This window comes from Pseudorasbora parva, chromosome 25, assembly GCF_024679245.1.
Source record: "Pseudorasbora parva isolate DD20220531a chromosome 25, ASM2467924v1, whole genome shotgun sequence".
NCBI classification, from domain to species: Eukaryota; Metazoa; Chordata; class Actinopteri; order Cypriniformes; family Gobionidae; genus Pseudorasbora; species Pseudorasbora parva.
Window position 1 is genome coordinate 4170409 of NC_090196.1, and position 17635 is coordinate 4188043.

The 17635-nt window shown below is 37.8% G+C and overlaps 3 protein-coding genes across 3 annotated transcripts; all 3 read left to right on the plus strand.

Moving 5' to 3' along the window:
- Positions 1 to 7048: 7048 nt before the first annotated feature.
- LOC137065173 (histone H4) lies at positions 7049 to 7768 on the plus strand. The gene has a single exon (XM_067436752.1). The coding sequence runs from the start codon at positions 7070 to 7072 to the stop codon at positions 7379 to 7381; it is 312 nt and encodes a 103-aa protein (XP_067292853.1). The 5' UTR covers positions 7049 to 7069; the 3' UTR covers positions 7382 to 7768.
- Positions 7769 to 8269: 501 nt separating this feature from the next.
- Positions 8270 to 8922, plus strand: LOC137064994 (histone H2B-like). The gene has a single exon (XM_067436556.1). It carries the CDS (start codon positions 8288 to 8290, stop codon positions 8660 to 8662), a length of 375 nt encoding a protein of 124 aa, XP_067292657.1. The 5' UTR covers positions 8270 to 8287; the 3' UTR covers positions 8663 to 8922.
- A 1280-nt stretch (positions 8923 to 10202) lies between these two features.
- LOC137065001 (histone H2A-like) lies at positions 10203 to 10846 on the plus strand. Its single transcript, XM_067436570.1, has one exon. It carries the CDS (start codon positions 10223 to 10225, stop codon positions 10607 to 10609), a length of 387 nt encoding a protein of 128 aa, XP_067292671.1. The 5' UTR covers positions 10203 to 10222; the 3' UTR covers positions 10610 to 10846.
- Positions 10847 to 17635: the final 6789 nt, after the last annotated feature.

Genomic DNA, 17635 nt, shown 5'->3' on the forward strand with positions numbered 1-17635 from the left:
CATTCAAAGCAAGGAATAGCAAGTGGCTCAAAAAAATAATTAATTACTTATTTTCCTCACTATTTTTTATTTCCTTCCTTTTGTACTCGAGCTTGTACTTTTCTGGATAATGTTTGAAACTTTTAATTGCTGTTTCTTATGTCATTTTCCTCATTTGCAAGTCTCTTTGGACAAAAGTGTCTCCTAAATAATTGTAAATGATAAAGCACCGGGCAATTTTTTGCTTTGTTTTAGTTTTGTTATATTTTTCTTTAGCCACCATTAAATGCTCATTCATAAAACTATATTTTTGATATATTTGCAGCTGTTGGGTTTTGATTTTAAAGATTACATAATAATAATAATAATAATAATAATAATAATAATAATAATAATAATAATAATAATAATAATAATGATAATAATAATAGTTTTGTTGGGTCTGTATTGTTCAGACATTTACAACTTACTCCTAAAATGTGTTTCTTGGATCTGAGAACATAAGGGGTTACAGGGGTTTTCTGACCCAGGAAAAGATTTTTCTTACTTTTATTCTTGTGAAAAGAAATGGGGTTCTCATGACACACAGTAACTATATGAAACATAATTGTCCTCATGTTTCACTCAGTGAGGAGATTTCAGTATAAGGATATTTTGTAGGCTATACTTTGATAATTGATGTGCTTACATATAATGTTTTATATAAAAAAGGTTAATCATCCAACAATTTATTTTTAATAGCATCTTAATAATGTAATATTTAAATTTCCCAAATACTTAAGCCTAATGTTGTACTAGATGCAATTGTTTAAGAAACTGTCCCAATTAATTAATATTACAATCCAGTCAGATTTCTTATTAAAAACAAGAATTAAATATTTTTATTATTATTATTATTATTATTATTATTATTATTATTATTGTTATTATTATTATTGTTATTATTATTATTATTATTATTGTGAAGGGGGGAGTGGGCCGACACCCTTGCCTCTTCATCATATGCATCTTCATCATATGCATCTTCATCATATGCATCTTATCCTTTTGAATGATTTTTAATAACCTCATGAATTAAATAATCAGTTATTATCCTTTCAAAATAATGAATTATTGACAATCAATTTTATTTGATCATTAATACATTTAACTATTATTTAATATGATTTTGACTCTATGTCTACTGTATGGTGTCTAATTTGCTTTCCAGAGACGGTCTGACAAAGACAGTCTGACCCCTATCTATGTGCCCTGACATAGATAGCCTGACCTCTATCTCTGGGTCCTGACCAACAGGGCCTTGGAGAAAGTTAGAACTTCCAAGAGGTGAATCCTGCCTGTTGTTAGTAACCCCAGAACAGGAAGGGGTGGGAGGATTTGAGTCTCCCAATTGTGATTTTCTTCCCATTTATATAGTGTGATTTTTCCCATTGATAAAAGTACATTTTTGTCTTTATATTTCTTTATAGAATGAGGTAGATGATATAACTCATACTTTTCTTTCTGGAGATTTGTTTGTCATGTGGTGTTGATATCTTGTCCTGTTGATAAGCTCACTGCTGCGCTAACCTTGGAGGAGAGATGTGCCCTAGAGTCTTGTGTGTGTGTGTGTTACATGTTCTGTGCAGGTCTATGGAATGGATTGGACCGCTTTTCTCACACCCTAGACCTCTTGGCGTCTTTCTAGGACTCCCCTGAAGTCAACACTACCCCAATCTTGGGATTGTCTGATGTATACATCCTGATTAACCCTTTAGAACCTAAAGCTAAAAAGGGGCGTTTTCACATATTTTGTTTTTTTGACTGTAGAATTATAACACAATGTGCTATCCTCAAGTGCAAGGTGTTATTTTTTTCAGAAGACAACTGGCTTTCAATAAATTACAGTTATTGACCCTCACTGTATATGGTAAGTTTGAAAATAGAATTTAAATAGACAAAAACTGCAAAAACGGGAATACATTTTACTGCTTTTTATTGAGAAAAAAATCAGAAACCCACTGAACGAAAGAATCTAACACTTTAAACTTGAAGAATAAACTATAATACATATATACAAGTCTTTTTGTGACACTGGGTTGCAGAGTTTTCACTCAGGAGCCTTTTTCTTTACCCCACGGCCCCTCTGAGGTGGTGTTGTGGAGGGCCGATTGCTTTTGTACAAGCCACACTGGGGGAAAACAAAACAAGCTTGTATTACAAACTCACAATATATGTATAAATGTATTTTCCATTATAAAATAATACATTAAAGCAAAATTGTAAAAAAACAAAATAAACACTTATAAATGCAACCAAATAACAATGACGTAATAATACAAAATAATTACTTACACACATGCCAACACACACATGTACACATCACACACATGTAAACACATACACATGCATGTAAACACATGAACACAGACAAACACATGAATGCCATGCATGCAAACACATTTGAACACACGCAAACACATGAATGTAGTGCATGTAAACACATGAACGACACATGCAACGCATACGCATACACACACACACACACACACACACACACACAATGATGCATGAAACAGGGATATTTTTAACTAAAACATTGAATCTATGCCTATTTCACCGACATTTCTCACAGTTTCAGCATAGAAAAGACAAGCTTCACTTACCAATCCATGTCTAGATCAAGGGTAGCAACAAATGCCTCCTCAACATCTGAATATGCAGTCTCTGGGTCAGAAGAGTCCCTCTCAGCCGCTTTCCAAGTGTCAAAGATAAACACAATAGCCTCCTATCTTGTATACACTGTCTTCACCATGCTTTTGTCCTTTTTTGATTGTGTTTTGGAATCTAAAAATCCGATAAAACTCTACCGCGCTCCGTATCTCCCTTCTATTCGCCCCTTCCCGCTCCCCCCCGAAAGCCGCGGTGATTTGCCGATGGAAAACATGACATTACCGTAATAAGCCGTGTATAGGCGGAAAGCGCAGGATGTCTACTTTCAGGAGCAATTTAAATTATTATGATAGTGCAAAGGGTTGAAGAGTTATGGTAACTTCAGTACAGCTTGGTTGGCTGTGTCGTCGACGACACGTTCGGTTTTAAAGGGTTAACAACAACAACATCTCCTATCTATTCTCGTGTGACACATTGTTTAGACTTTATGCCAATCAGTAATATTCCACGTGTTTGTAATGATGTAAATCATGCCCTTGAAATTAGTATAACTGGTGTGGTAATTTTTGTGTAGAGTAGAGTCTGGCCTGACACCGCCCTGAGAGACTCTGAAGCTGACTCTACTGATGAAACTGCAAACTATTCTTCAGTAAAATTCTCTCCGATGATTGAACATCCTGACTCCTGGTCTTCATTTCGCATATCTGGTCTATGGGTCAAAACTGTAACCCCTAACAATTGTTATTATTATTATTATTATTATTATTATTATTATTATTATTATTATTATTATTATTATTATTATTTTATTTTTTGTATGATCTTCATTGTGGTGCATAAGGTGCAGTCAATAGGCCTACACGTTATAGTAAAAAAGTGTTAAGTCATACAAAATATAGTAAGCCTGTTGGTCCACACAGATGTAAAGCATGAAAGACTTTAAGTTTAAAATTACTAAATTACAGAAAACAAGGAAAAGAAAAAGCACAGTCTAAATGCAAACAGGTCAGAGGCAGAAAGTTCTGTAATAAAACACATGCAGCCCCTGAAAACACTCACATATCACTGTCATTTCTGTGATAGTTCTCCTCTGGCCGACGAACAAACAGTGTATGATTATAATTCTGGCAACATTTAGGTCTTAAGTAATATTAGGTAAATAGATATTCATAAGATTATACGAATTTTGCGTACATAGAGAAAGTCTTAGATCTTTGATATCACCACTTTTGAAAAACAAAAGTGTTGTGTTCATAATTTTGTTTAGTGTAGTTTGATTGAACACAATTAAATGAAGTTGTGACAAAATTAGATGTTTAAATGTGTCATCTATGAACGGCCTGAATAATTTATTTGAGTGTGTAGTGACAAGCATAATCGTTTTTAAAGGGCATATTGCTGGTTTGAGACCTCCAGTGAGTCAATGTATTGAAAAATACTGTAGGAACAATATTTTCTTTACGCTATTAATGCTTTTGAAGTAATTTTTGTGAAATTGTTATACTTCCTTTAATTCTGACACACAATTAGGGACAGGAAGGATTAGACAGAACATTGATTAGAGGAGACAAATTGAGTTGTTGTGAGGAGAAACAGTGGAGAATAGGGCAGGTGTCTCGATGAGAAACCATAGACCCGTTTCCACCGAAGTTACCCAGAAAAATTTGTACCAGGAACTTTTTTCACGGATATTGTCCTCTGCAAATAAACGTAATAAACTCCATTGTTGATTTGAATACCAAACAACTCTTTGGCAGGCTACAAACTGGCTTGCGTGTATATGCTAGAAATAGAACCGACGCCTATTTTTACACAACATGCAAGCATGTTGGAAGCATTTCCAGGCAAAATATATCCATCCATCCATCCATCCATCCATCCATCCATCCATCCATCCATCCATCCATCCATCCATCCATCCATCCATCATCTTCCGCTTATCCGGGGCCGGGTCGCGGGGGCAACAGTCTAAGCAGAGACGCCCAGACTTCCTTCTCTCTGGCCACTTCTTCCAGCTCCTCTGGGGGTACCCCGAGGCGTTCCCAGGCCAGCCTGGAGACATAATCCCTCCAGCATGTCCTGGGTCTTCCCCGGGGCCTCCTCCCGGTGGGACATGCCAGGAACACCTTTCTGGGAAGGCGTCCAGGAGGCATCCGAAATAGATGCCCGAGCCACCTCAGCTGGCTCCTCTCGATGTGAAGGAGCAACGGCTCTACTCTGAGCTCTTCCCGAGTGACCGAGCTTCTCACCCTATCTCTAAGGGAGCGCCCAGCCACCCTGCGGAGAAAGCTCATTTCAGCCGCCTGTATCCGGGATCTTGTCCTTTCGGTCATGACCCACAGCTCATGACCATAGGTGAGAGTAGGAACGTAGATTGACCGGTAAATCGAGAGCTTCGCCTTACGGCTCAGTAGGGTTGCCACCCGTCCCTTGAAATACGGAATCGTCCCGTATTTTCAGGAAAAATGACGCGTCCCGTATCAAAGCAATACGGGACGCGATTTGTCCCGTATTTTACATAGGTCCACCCGCATTGTGTGAAGACACGTTCTATTCTGCCCCTAATTGGGTCGCTGCCGTCGTTGGTTTGTTTGATTGGTTTGTTTCAGGTTCACGGGTCGTGAATCACGGCCAATCAGAGCCAGAAGAGGTATAGGTTCTTCTATATGGGCAGAATCCATTTGAAACGATGGCGGAGGCAGGTCCAAATACCTCCGCGTCCAGCTGTAAAAGTTTCAGAGCAGAAACGCAAGCGGATGCAGAGGTACAGACGAGAGTGGGAAGAAATAAATATTTGGCTGGAAAGTGTCCGCGGCAATGAATACCAAGCCAGTTGCACAATAATTATTTGTCGGCGAGTGTTTTCAGTGGCGCACGCTGGCCTGTCACATGTGAGACAGCATGCATCGGGAGAGCAACATTCACTAAATGCAAGAGCTCACCGAAATCAAAGCACTGTCGCACAGTTCTTCAGACCTCAAACATCTCCTGAGGCAGACAGTGTTATGTTTTGTTTTGTTTTTTATCACCTCAATTTTTTGATTGATAACGTTAGATTTCATAAATGCTGCCTATTAAGATATAATGTTAATAATGTTGGCTACATTAATGATGTTATGGTATGATTTGTTTATCAAGGTTAAGTTGTAGGCTATAGTCAGATACAAGCATTACTTTAATAAGAGATGATATATATATATATATATATATATATATATATATATATATATATATATATATATAATCAAAATAGGACCTTTTAGGAATAAAATAAACAACTATTTGTTATGCTTAACAAATTATAATTGCATCATCCAATACTATAGAATTAACAATAGACTATAAAAACGGAATAATACATAAATATATTTACTTAACTTACCAAAAATAAAAATGTTGTGTAGTGTTTTATTAAAATAAGAAATGATTGTAGATATTATATCATTTACAGTTATTTAGGTGTGGTTTCACTGTTTGGATGGTGTTACTGCAAACAATGACAAATATTTTAGTCAAAATCTTTGTTCACAACACTATAAAATTACTCGAGTTAATTAGCAATTTCTTATCCTACTCCCCTCTAGGTTACAGCAGCTGAGTTTGTTTTTCATTGTCATAGCTGTGTATTATACTGAGTGCATCTGTTCACACTGATTTCAATAGCAGATATCCTATTATAATGTCCACTGGTATCAATCTTAAGATATATATATATATATATATATATATATATATATATATATATATATATATATATATATATATATATATATATATATATATATATATATATATATATATATATATACACAAATTAGGTTTTAAGTTATGATATACGACCACTGCACTGGCACACCATCGGGACTGTCGTCATCGTGGCCCAGAGGGGTGTGGCCACCGGCAGGCGTCCCTTATTTTTCTGTATTGAAGGTGGCAACCCTAGATGTGTACAAAGTCTATACGTTTAAATGTAATCTCGTGTTATTATAAAAAGCCTTTACAAAAGTTGTGGGTGCCATTGAGAGAACAAAGATGAGGACGATTCAATTTCCCATCATAACTCCTTTTTACATTCCCCCCCCCCCCCCCCCCTTAATTAAAACAGAAATTTCACACAACTATCCTGTTATGATGCAATGAATTTATTAAATGTTATCATTCCCCTTCTCGGTGATAAAATGATATTTGTCAAACGAATCTTATACAACTTCTGTTTTTAATATTAAAGTCCGTTCTATTAAAATATAAACCCGTTATATCAGGATTAGGGTTTTGGTTATATCACATTGTTTTGTGCTCGAACTACATTCGAGAGGAGGGGGAGTGCGTTTTGCCTTGTGACGCGACGCTGCTTTCTGTCAGGTCCTTTAAGCAAATATAAATTGCCTCCCTCTAGCGTGTCTGTTCTATTCGTTGCTGTCTTTTGACTAACGTAAACATGTCTGGAAGAGGCAAAGGTGGTAAGGGACTCGGTAAAGGAGGCGCCAAGCGTCACCGTAAAGTTTTGCGCGATAACATCCAGGGAATCACCAAACCGGCCATCCGTCGTCTGGCTCGCCGCGGCGGCGTCAAGCGCATCTCCGGTCTGATCTACGAGGAGACCCGCGGAGTGTTGAAGGTGTTTCTGGAGAACGTTATCCGCGATGCCGTGACCTATACCGAGCACGCCAAGAGAAAGACCGTCACCGCCATGGATGTTGTGTACGCGCTGAAGCGACAGGGACGCACCCTGTACGGCTTCGGAGGTTAAACGCCTGAAATCGAGACACTTCAAACTCAACGGCTCTTTTAAGAGCCACCCACACTGTCGCATAAAGAGTTGGCGCTTTGATTCTGGTGATGTAGTTTTATCACGTTATTCTCCACGTGTTTCTTCCAGTCAACATAATCTATTTCAGACTGTTTTTAATCATATATATAACCCCAATTTATTGGTCAAACCCTTCGGGGAATTTAAACTCAAATACTAACCAAAAAAAAGGGGGGTTACTGACCGGCAGGCTGTTTCAGCGCAGGTCACATGGCTCCATAATTTCTCCAATAAAAAGGCAAATTTTAACTCATTGCCGTCCAGTTAATCACCCACAAAAATACGAGTCACCTTCACTGGTTAGAGAAGAAGTATTTTCAAGAACATCATCAAACGTTTTAGAGTAAATAACAAAAAAACTGTGTGTTGCCTCAAGGCGACATTGTACCATAATGGAATCGCGTATGGCCATACCAGACACAAATACAATACAAATGCAAATTGTTGGATACAAATAAAACGTCAGGACTGAAAGAGGATTTTGTGTATGAGATAAATTAAGGTATAAGAAACAATTTTTAAGGGGATTTCATTGTGATGCAGAATTTTATTTTTTTCTTCAAAATGTAATGAGAGCGGGAAACGAACAAAGGAAAAGTATTCTGTGCGGACTGCAGAGGTTGTCCTTCAACTATGAAACGATAGGTGGGGCTATCAATTAACCGCCCGTGATTGGCCCTCTTTCCTCTCGTGATGCTACGAGTTGTCCAATGAAATACAATTTTTTGGTATTGGCCAATGAAAACAGGCAATCAGAAGAGCCGGTATCTCATAGTAAATTAGCATATGCCGGTGAATAAATGCCTCTGTATCGCTCCTGACTCACATTGACTCATTTCCAGCGTCATGCCTGAACCAGCGAAGTCCGCGCCTAAGAAAGGCTCCAAGAAGGCCGTCACCAAGACCGCCGCTAAGGGAGGAAAGAAGCGCAGAAAGTCCAGGAAGGAGAGCTACGCCATCTATGTGTACAAAGTGCTGAAGCAGGTTCATCCTGACACCGGCATCTCCTCCAAGGCGATGGGCATCATGAACTCTTTCGTCAACGACATCTTCGAGCGCATCGGCGGTGAGGCGTCTCGTCTGGCGCACTACAACAAGCGCTCCACCATCACTTCCAGAGAGATCCAGACCGCCGTGCGTCTGCTGCTGCCCGGAGAGCTGGCCAAACACGCCGTGTCCGAGGGCACAAAGGCCGTCACCAAATACACCAGCTCCAAGTGAGCTGTGCTCTGACCTTAACCACCCCAAAGGCTCTTTTAAGAGCCACGCATCTTCTCAGCTAAAGAGCTTTTAATGTTTGCCACGTATTTATAGCTTTTGTTGCACTAATGGTCTGTTAAATAAGGTGCTTGATCAAAATCATAATTCTGTTACCGTTTAAATACTTAATGTCCAATAATGTGAAACTTGAGATATGTATTAGAAACATCTGATTCTGCTTGTCATTATATACAATTGCTAATAAATTATACAAAATCTTACAGATGCATAATTACTCCATATCACAGAATAACCCATACCCAATATATCTGGTCACAAAAACAAACAGCCTAACAACAACAAATGTTGATTTTTTTTTTTTTTTTTTTTTATGATTTTTTTTTTTAATGCTATTTAAATATTTAAGCAAAGTAGTGTGAGACTAGCATAACATTTGATGAGAAAGTGGAAACCCTAACTTCTCCCATTCTTTAAAATATCTTCTGGTCTTCCAAGCAATCAGCTCATCCATCTTTAATGGCAAAAAACAAAACAAAACTGCAGGCTTGCCAAGTCACACGTTCAGATTAAAACATGCATTTTCACCGTCTATGATTTTCACGCAATACTTAACTTTAATTTCCAAATGGGTTCTTTTAATAATCTAGTAAGAAATCTGATTTGCTGGTAATATTTGCAAAGTTAAGGACAGTTTCTAAATGTGCATCTAGTTCAACATTAAGCTTCAGTATTTGGGTCATTTGCATCAAGACAAAATAAAAAACAATGATCCTTAAAAACCTTGTCAAGATGTTCTCAACCTTGAGAGAATCCAGTTTTCACTGGAGTTTTAGTTGTGTGCGTGACTTATTGCGTGACGAGTTCTATGAGTGTGTGTGCCACATCTATGCATGCCTTATGTTGGAGATCTACATTTCTGCAGACGAAGCCAGACTTGGAGACGCTGGTCAGTGGCATATGATGTCACAAGTGATGCAAAACTAGTTACTGGGAGATGACCAGTCTACCTACTTTAGAGATATGTCCTGCTATCTGTCCATGTGTGGAAAATTGCTTACTTTGCGAGTTTTGTGAACCAATCAGAAGCTCCCCTCCCAGGGAGAGCGATAAGACTGTGCCCTTGAAACAAGTATAATTGGTATAAAGTTTTCTGTGTAAGGTAGAGTCTGGTAAGGTATCAGCTCATGTCATGTCATTATGCACATTTGTGTCCTGATATTTCAGAATATTTCAGAATAATTTGAATTAAATGTTTTACATATAAAATGTGTGCACACAGAAAAAAAACACATCGTTAAATTAATATTTAGAAATCCATGAATGAATCTACCACTAATATTTAAATAGTTTCATCTCTTCTTTTAAAATAAACAGTCACACTCGTTGCAATAATTAGAAGGGGGAGGGGGGGTTGGGATTTGGAGGGAAGTTCAGTGATTGGTTGAAATCAAGTCATATTCTAAACCAATGAGCGACTGGCACTCTCCTTTAAAGACCGCGTGAAGACAAGCACTTTAGTTTCATTCACGTTTGCTTTCGACTGAGCATCTGGTTTGGAAAATGAGCGGCAGAGGCAAAACCGGTGGCAAGGCCAGAGCAAAGGCTAAGACTCGCTCCTCCAGAGCGGGACTGCAGTTCCCCGTCGGCCGTGTTCACAGGCTTCTTCGTAAAGGCAACTACGCTCAGCGCGTCGGTGCCGGTGCTCCGGTTTATCTGGCGGCTGTGCTCGAGTATCTCACCGCTGAGATCCTGGAGTTGGCTGGAAACGCCGCTCGGGACAACAAGAAGACCCGCATCATCCCCCGTCACCTGCAGCTGGCGGTGCGCAACGATGAGGAGCTGAACAAACTCCTGGGCGGAGTGACCATCGCTCAGGGCGGCGTGCTGCCCAACATCCAGGCCGTGCTGCTGCCCAAGAAGACCGAGAAGCCCGCCAAATCCAAATAAACAGATCATATACTGTTTTTACAACCCAAAGGCTCTTTTAAGAGCCACCCATTTCATCTCCTTAAGGGCACATTGTTAATATTTAAGGTCATGGGAGGATTATAAATTGATCAAACCAATAATTTGCACCCTTGCTTATAAACATTACAATAACTAGCAGGATTTCTGTTGGCCTTAAGATTTTCAGTCTTAATTTCACCATTTACAATTTAAGGTTTTATGATGTTTTAAATTAAATGTCGGGGTATTAAATTAAACGTATATTTACCAGTTAATGCAGCATTTGTCTAACTTTGGATGAACAAATCAAAGTACTGGGTCCGTGGGCTTCATGTAAAAGGATAGTTTGCATAATTTAAATTCTTTAATTTTCTCATCAAGTGAATGATACATTTCTTGTGGGCATGTGAAAGTCTGTATGTGTATATATATATATATATATATATATATATACTTTTTTTTTTTTGCAAAGGTCCATTTAGGGGCTCCGCATGAATGAACAGTTCACCCAAAAGCAGTAAAAACTAAATTTGAAAAGAAAAAATTAACACAATATGTCCATATATATATATATATATATATATATATATATATATATATATATTATATATATAAATATATATAAAGACATGCTTTTTGAAATTTAATTTAGCCATTAAAATAAGAAAATGGATTTCACAGGGCTCTAAAAATATTGCATGCATTGTAAAAAATAAACATAAACATACTTAAATGAAGATACATTTACTTGAGATGCAAAATTAAGTGAGCATATATCTGTTCTTGTTTTAATCATAAAATCCCTTCAACAAGATTTCTTCACACAGCATAATATGAGTGCGGAACTGACAAAAACAAAACAAAAAAAAACCGTCTGAAACCACCACACACTGTTAACTACGCACAATATTTGAAGCAGAAATATGTTGCTGGTCACGTAATTCATGCTGTTGTGATTTGCAAGCGACCCCATTAATGTCAGCCACAGTATGACAGATTATTTTAGCGTGATGTAATAATAATAATAATAATAATAATAATAATACATTTTATTTATAATGCACTTTATATTAAGCAAAATCTCAAAGTGCTGCATAATTAAAACACTCAACAACAAATAAATAAGTAAATAAAACTGAAAAATTAAGAAGTAACAAATCAATTAAAAGCTCTGAAAGGTGGGTTTTAAGATCACGCTTAAAAGCATTTACAGTCTGTGGGGTCAGGGGAGCATTCCACAGACTGCTGCAGAGCAGAAGGCCCGATCTCACATAGTACAGAGTTTGGTCGAGGGAGTTCCAAGAAGATACAGAGAAATAGAGCGGAGGTTGTGTGTGGAAGTTTGTGTGGTGAGGAGTTCCTTGAGATAGGAGGGGTGTCACCATGGATGCACTGGTGGGTAAGAAGAGAGATCTTATACTCGATCATGAACGACACAGGAAGCCATTGGAGTGATTTTAGAATGGGGGTGGTCGTATTTGTGCATCCTCATGAAGATCTTAGCAGCGCTGTTATGAATACCCTGCAGCCTCTGCAGATTTTTAATATAAAGTGCATTATAAATAAAATGTATTATTATTATTATTATTATTATTATTATTATTATTATTATTATTATTATTATTATTATTAAAGTTTTGCTTCATCCATACCTTTATCTCATCTAGGCAAGTGATCAAAGTGGATGGTGTGACGTCAGAAGAGGGAGATGAACTTGTCCTGAGTAGTCCAGGCAAAATAGCGTTTTACAACAGACTAATTGTAAAAGAATATTTTTCAGCTTAGATCTTTTCTATGAGGTGTCCAGAACAACATACTAAAAGTCCTAAGAAATCCTAGTTGAGGAAACATGTTAAATTCTCATCAATCCGAGATGTGTGCTAGTAAGGCCAGACAACAAACATTTTTTTTTCCTTTACTCCTACCAAAAATTAAACTTTAAACAATGAAAGTACACATGAAAAGTAATTTTTGTTTTGTTTTACAAGTTTCTTTGAAAATGAATTATACTATGCAAATGAGCTATACACTAATCAAATATGCCCCAAATAAACCCAAATAGGCTTTTTTTCTCCTTTACTCCAACCACAATACAACTTTACACAGTAAAAGTATACATGAAAAGTAACTTTTTTGTATAACAAGTTTCTTTTTAAATGACTTTGAATATGCACACAAGCACCACACTTATTGAATACTGTATGTCCTTACAACCCATGTGTTTTCATCACTGAATGACTCATTACATCTTTTACACTTCTCCATTTCTCCCTGAAAAAGATGTCAAAGTGTTGTCCAGCAATGAAATTAGGCTCAATATAATTTGAAGTCTGATGTGTGGCCTGCCTGGTCTAAAATACTTGCTAACTGCAAAATGGCAAAATTGTTTTAAAGAGCTGGAATGTCTGGAAAGTGTGCCTATCTGGGTTTTCATCTGTCTTCTGAGAATCATTTAGTTGGTAAGAATGACTTCTGCCTGTAATCTCATAATCTTACCTACAATACCAATAATTTGTTAATCTACCAGCCCCAAATTTAATCTCACCATGTTACTAATGACTAATATGGCTATTCTGACTTTCTTCTGATGATATCTGTGGGGGAATGTCATTAGGTAAGGCTTGTTTGCAAAAAAAAAAAAAAAAAAAAAAAATTAGAAAGAAACTGGAGGCAAGATTGGGCATTCAATTCCTACGGTCAATATACACTCATCTAAATGATTATTAGGAACACCTGTTCAATTTCTCATTAATGCAATTATCTAATCAAACCAATCACATGGCAGTTGCTTCAGTGCATTTAGGGGTGTGGTCCTGGTCAAGACAATCTCCTGAACTCCAAACTGAATGTCAGAATGGGAAAGAAAGGAGATTTAAGCAATTTTGAGTGTGGCATGGTTGTTGGTGCCAGACGGGTCGGTCTGAGTATTTCATAGTCTGCTCAGTTACTGGGATTTTAACTCACAACCATTTCTAGGGTTTACAAAGAATGGTGTAAAAAGGGAAAAACATGCCTTGTTGATGCTCGAGGTCAGAGGAGAATGGGCTGAATAAATAGAGCTGGTAGAAGAGCAACTTTGACTGAAATAACCACTCGTTACAACCGAGGTATGCAGCAAAGCATTTGTGAAGCCACAACACGCACAACCTTGAGGCGGATGGGCTACAACAGCAGAAGACCCCACCGGGTACCACTCATCTCCACTACAAATAGGAAAAAGAGGCTACAATTTGCCCGAGCTCGCCAAAATTGGACAGTTGAAGACTGGAAAAATGTAGCCTGGTCTGATGAATCTTGATTTCTGTTGAGACATTCGGATGGTAGAGTCAGAATTTGGCGTAAATAGAATGAGAACATGGATCCATCATGCCTTGTTACCACTGTGCAGGCTGGTGGTGGTGGTGGTGTAATGGTGTGGAGGATGTTTTCTTGGCGCACTTTAGGCTCCTTAGTGCCAATTGGGCATCGATTAAATGCCACGGCCTACCTGAGCATTGTTTCTGACCATGTCCATCCCTTTATAAACACCATGTCCCCTTCCTCTGATGACTACTTTCAGCAGGATAATGCACCATGTCACAAAGCTTGAATCATTTCAAATTGGTTTCTTGAACATGCCAATGAGTTGACTGTACTAAAATGGCCGCCACAGTCACCAGATCTCGACCCAATAGAGCATCTTTGGGATGTGGTGGAACGGGAGCTTTGTGCCCTGGATGTACATCCCATAAATCTCATCAACTGCAAGATGCTATCCTATCAATATGGGCCAACATTTCTAAAGAATGCTTTCAGTTCAGCACCTTGTTGAATCAATGCCAAGTATAATTAAGGCAGTTCTGGAGGCAAAAGGGGGGTCAAACACAGTATTAGTATGGGGTTCCTAATAATCCTTTAGGTGAGTGTAAGTCTTTTGAGGCAAGGGACTACAAATGTATTGTGTTTATGCATAGGTTAACTTACTAAAGCCGGCCCCTGTTTTTTCTACTTGTACCTTGTCAATTAGGCATAGCGTTGAGCTCATTTGCATATTTAAAATAGATTTTCCCAAAAAACTTGGAAAACAAAAATGTTACTTTTCATGCATGTTTAATTTCACTGTGTGAGGTTTGATTGTGATAGGAGTAAAGGAAAAAAATAAGCCTTTTAGGGAGTATTTTGGGCATATTCGATTAGTATATTGCTAATTTGCATATTCAAATTCATTTTTAAAGAAACTTCTAATACAAAATGTTTTACTTTTTTATGTAGACCTTCATTGGGTAAAGTTTTGTTGTGGTAGAAGCAAAGGAAAAAATTGAGCCTATGCAGGTATATTTTGGGTAGTCTTTATTCGATTAGTGTATAGCTCATTTACATATTCAAATTCATTTTCAAAGAAACTTGTAATACAAAAAAAAATTACTTTTCATGGACACTTTCATTGTATAAAGTCTTACTTTGAAAAGAGTAAAGGAAAAAAAATAGCCCCATTGGGGTCTATTGTTGTCTGGCCTTACTAGCACACATCTCGGAATGATGAGAATTTAACATATTTCCTCAACTAGGATTTCTTAGGACTTTTAGTATGTTGTTCTGGACACCTCATAGAAAAGATCTAAGCTGGAAAATATTATTTTACAATTAGTCTGTTGTAAAACGCTATTTATAAGATCCTAAACGCCAGCGCTGCTAGGATCTTCACGGGATGCACAAATACGACCATATCACCCCCATTCTAAAATCACTCCACTGGCTTTTAGTATGTTGTTCTGGACACCTCATAGAAACGATCTAAGCTGAAAAAAAATCTTTTACAATTAGTTCTATTTTTGGCTCCAAAATGAGTCACCTTGCCTGGACTAGAGGTAAAGTTGAGTGTCATCAGCATACCAGTGAAAAGAAATCCCATGTCGGCTGATGACACAGCCAATGGGGAGCATGTAGAGTATGAACAGGGTGGGGCCGAGCACTGAGCCTTGAGGGACACCGCAAGTGACATTGTGTGACAGAGGGATGTAGCTTCTCCCAAAGCAACATATTCAGTTCTCCCAGTGAGATAAGAAGAAAACCAGTTGTGGACCGAATCAGAGAGACCGATGGTGGAATGTACACGGTGAAGGAGGATGTTATGATCAACAGTATCAAAAGCTGCAGTTAGCTCCAGGAGGATGAGAAGGGATGGGGAACCAGCATCTGCCGCCATCAGTAGGCCTAGATCGTTTGTGACCCTGACCAAAGCTGTTTCTGTGCTGTGTCCTGAGCGGAAACCAGACTAAAATTTCTCATATAGATTGTTTTGCTCAAAATGGACCTGAAGCTGTGCAGCAACAACTTTTTCTAGCTCCTTAGAGGGGTAAGGGAGGTTGGAGATGGGCCTGTAGTTGTCAATAACATCTGGGTCTAATGTGGGTTTTTTAAGAAGTGGTCTGATGTAGCCTATATCCCATAAACTAAAAAAAAAAAAAAAAAAATACTGTGCAAATTGTTCCGTCTCCTTGGATAAAAGGGAAGTGGAAATAAAAATCAATAGTAGGCTGAACTATGCCATGATAATATGTCTGTGACATTTACCACTCTCGTCTTATTTACATCAGGCAGGTAGGCGTGTGATGTATAAATAATTTTGAAAATTGAATAGAAATATAATTATATTTATGAAAGCAGGTATAGCCTACTCAGTTTATGTGAAAAGAGACAGAAAAGACTGAAGCTAAAATCAGTAAACATACATTAATTAATACTGACAAAATTAGAAGGGTTTGGGATTAATTAAAATCATGCCGGTTAAAGATCACGGCATACCTTTAAAATGTTTTTAGTTTTATTACAATTTTATTACATACTGAATTGGGCGATGTTCCTCTGGTTTTTCTTACCTATTATGTTGGCCTGAGTAAGCCATTATTATTATTTATTATTAATATCATGAGAACTTCAATGCTTCACCAAACTCAGTTCAGACCTTCAGAGACTGGTCTGATTCGCTTATATATCTTTTCTAACTGGTGGTCAGACTTAATTTCCCAAAAACTCCCATTGACTGGCGTTATCTGATGAGCAATGAAGGCCGTAATAATTAATGCTGTCCACTAGAGGGGAGGACAGGATAATATGGAAAGTCTTTAATACTCAATTTCCCTGCTTGCACCAGATTAAATTGCAAATTAATTTAATTCATAAACAGGCCCATATCTGTCTATGAGAACAAGCTTTACACTTCAAGCTGTACAACTAATTAAAACGTAAACCCTGCTTCAACGTTTGCTTCTCTCTAGTTCCTTTTAAGATATTCACAGTGGTTTATGTATTTAATGTTTGTCCATCTGGAACTTTTATTTGTCATGAGCTTTGTATTTTAAGATGTACTCGCTGTTGATAAATCACATTCAAGTAATGTAAAGCGCTAATGGCAAGGCAAATGTCCCGCAAAGTTTAGCTAGGCTAGTTAAACTCAGCTGAACCAGCTAAGCAATGTCTAGAAACGTCCAGGAAAGTGTGTTGGAACTGGTTGGAATTGAACATGTTCCTCCTGGGTCAGGACTGGGTGTTAAATCTATAAATTAATGTGCAAAGTTGGGTGTCTGCATGCAGATTTGTAGGTCAGTTAATACAATGGGAAATGGAATCTGCAAAAACTTTGTATTCTGCACATGCAAACATAACTGCAATGTTTTTGAACTTTTGAAGATGTCTTTATCACATTTTAGTATTGAACACTGAACTGAACACATTTTATCGCAGGAAGTGGAGAAAAACAATAATACTGTTTTATGAAAACTCTTAGTGGCTTCAATAACATTGGATAGGCCTGCAAGCTTTTAATGAGAACGGTCTGGTTTTAACCAGGCTAAGAACAAAGCACATTGAGCGGGAAACCCTCCGCTTGTTTGAAAAGAGGAAACCCGCAATCATTGGCTAGCAGTCATAAACGCACGTCACATATCAGCCAATCACACGTCTCTGCACCCTCGACACTACGAGCCAATTGCTTTAAAAACAGGCGTGTATGTTAGAAGCAAATATTTATTTTCAGCTCTAGAAGGA

What these genes read in the sequence shown, in the direction of transcription:
- LOC137065001 (XM_067436570.1), top strand. Translation starts at nt 10,223, where the DNA reads ATGAGCGGCAGAGGCAAAACCGGTGGCAAGGCCAGAGCAAAGGCTAAG.
- LOC137064994 (XM_067436556.1), top strand. Translation starts at nt 8,288, where the DNA reads ATGCCTGAACCAGCGAAGTCCGCGCCTAAGAAAGGCTCCAAGAAGGCC.
- LOC137065173 (XM_067436752.1), top strand. Translation starts at nt 7,070, where the DNA reads ATGTCTGGAAGAGGCAAAGGTGGTAAGGGACTCGGTAAAGGAGGCGCC.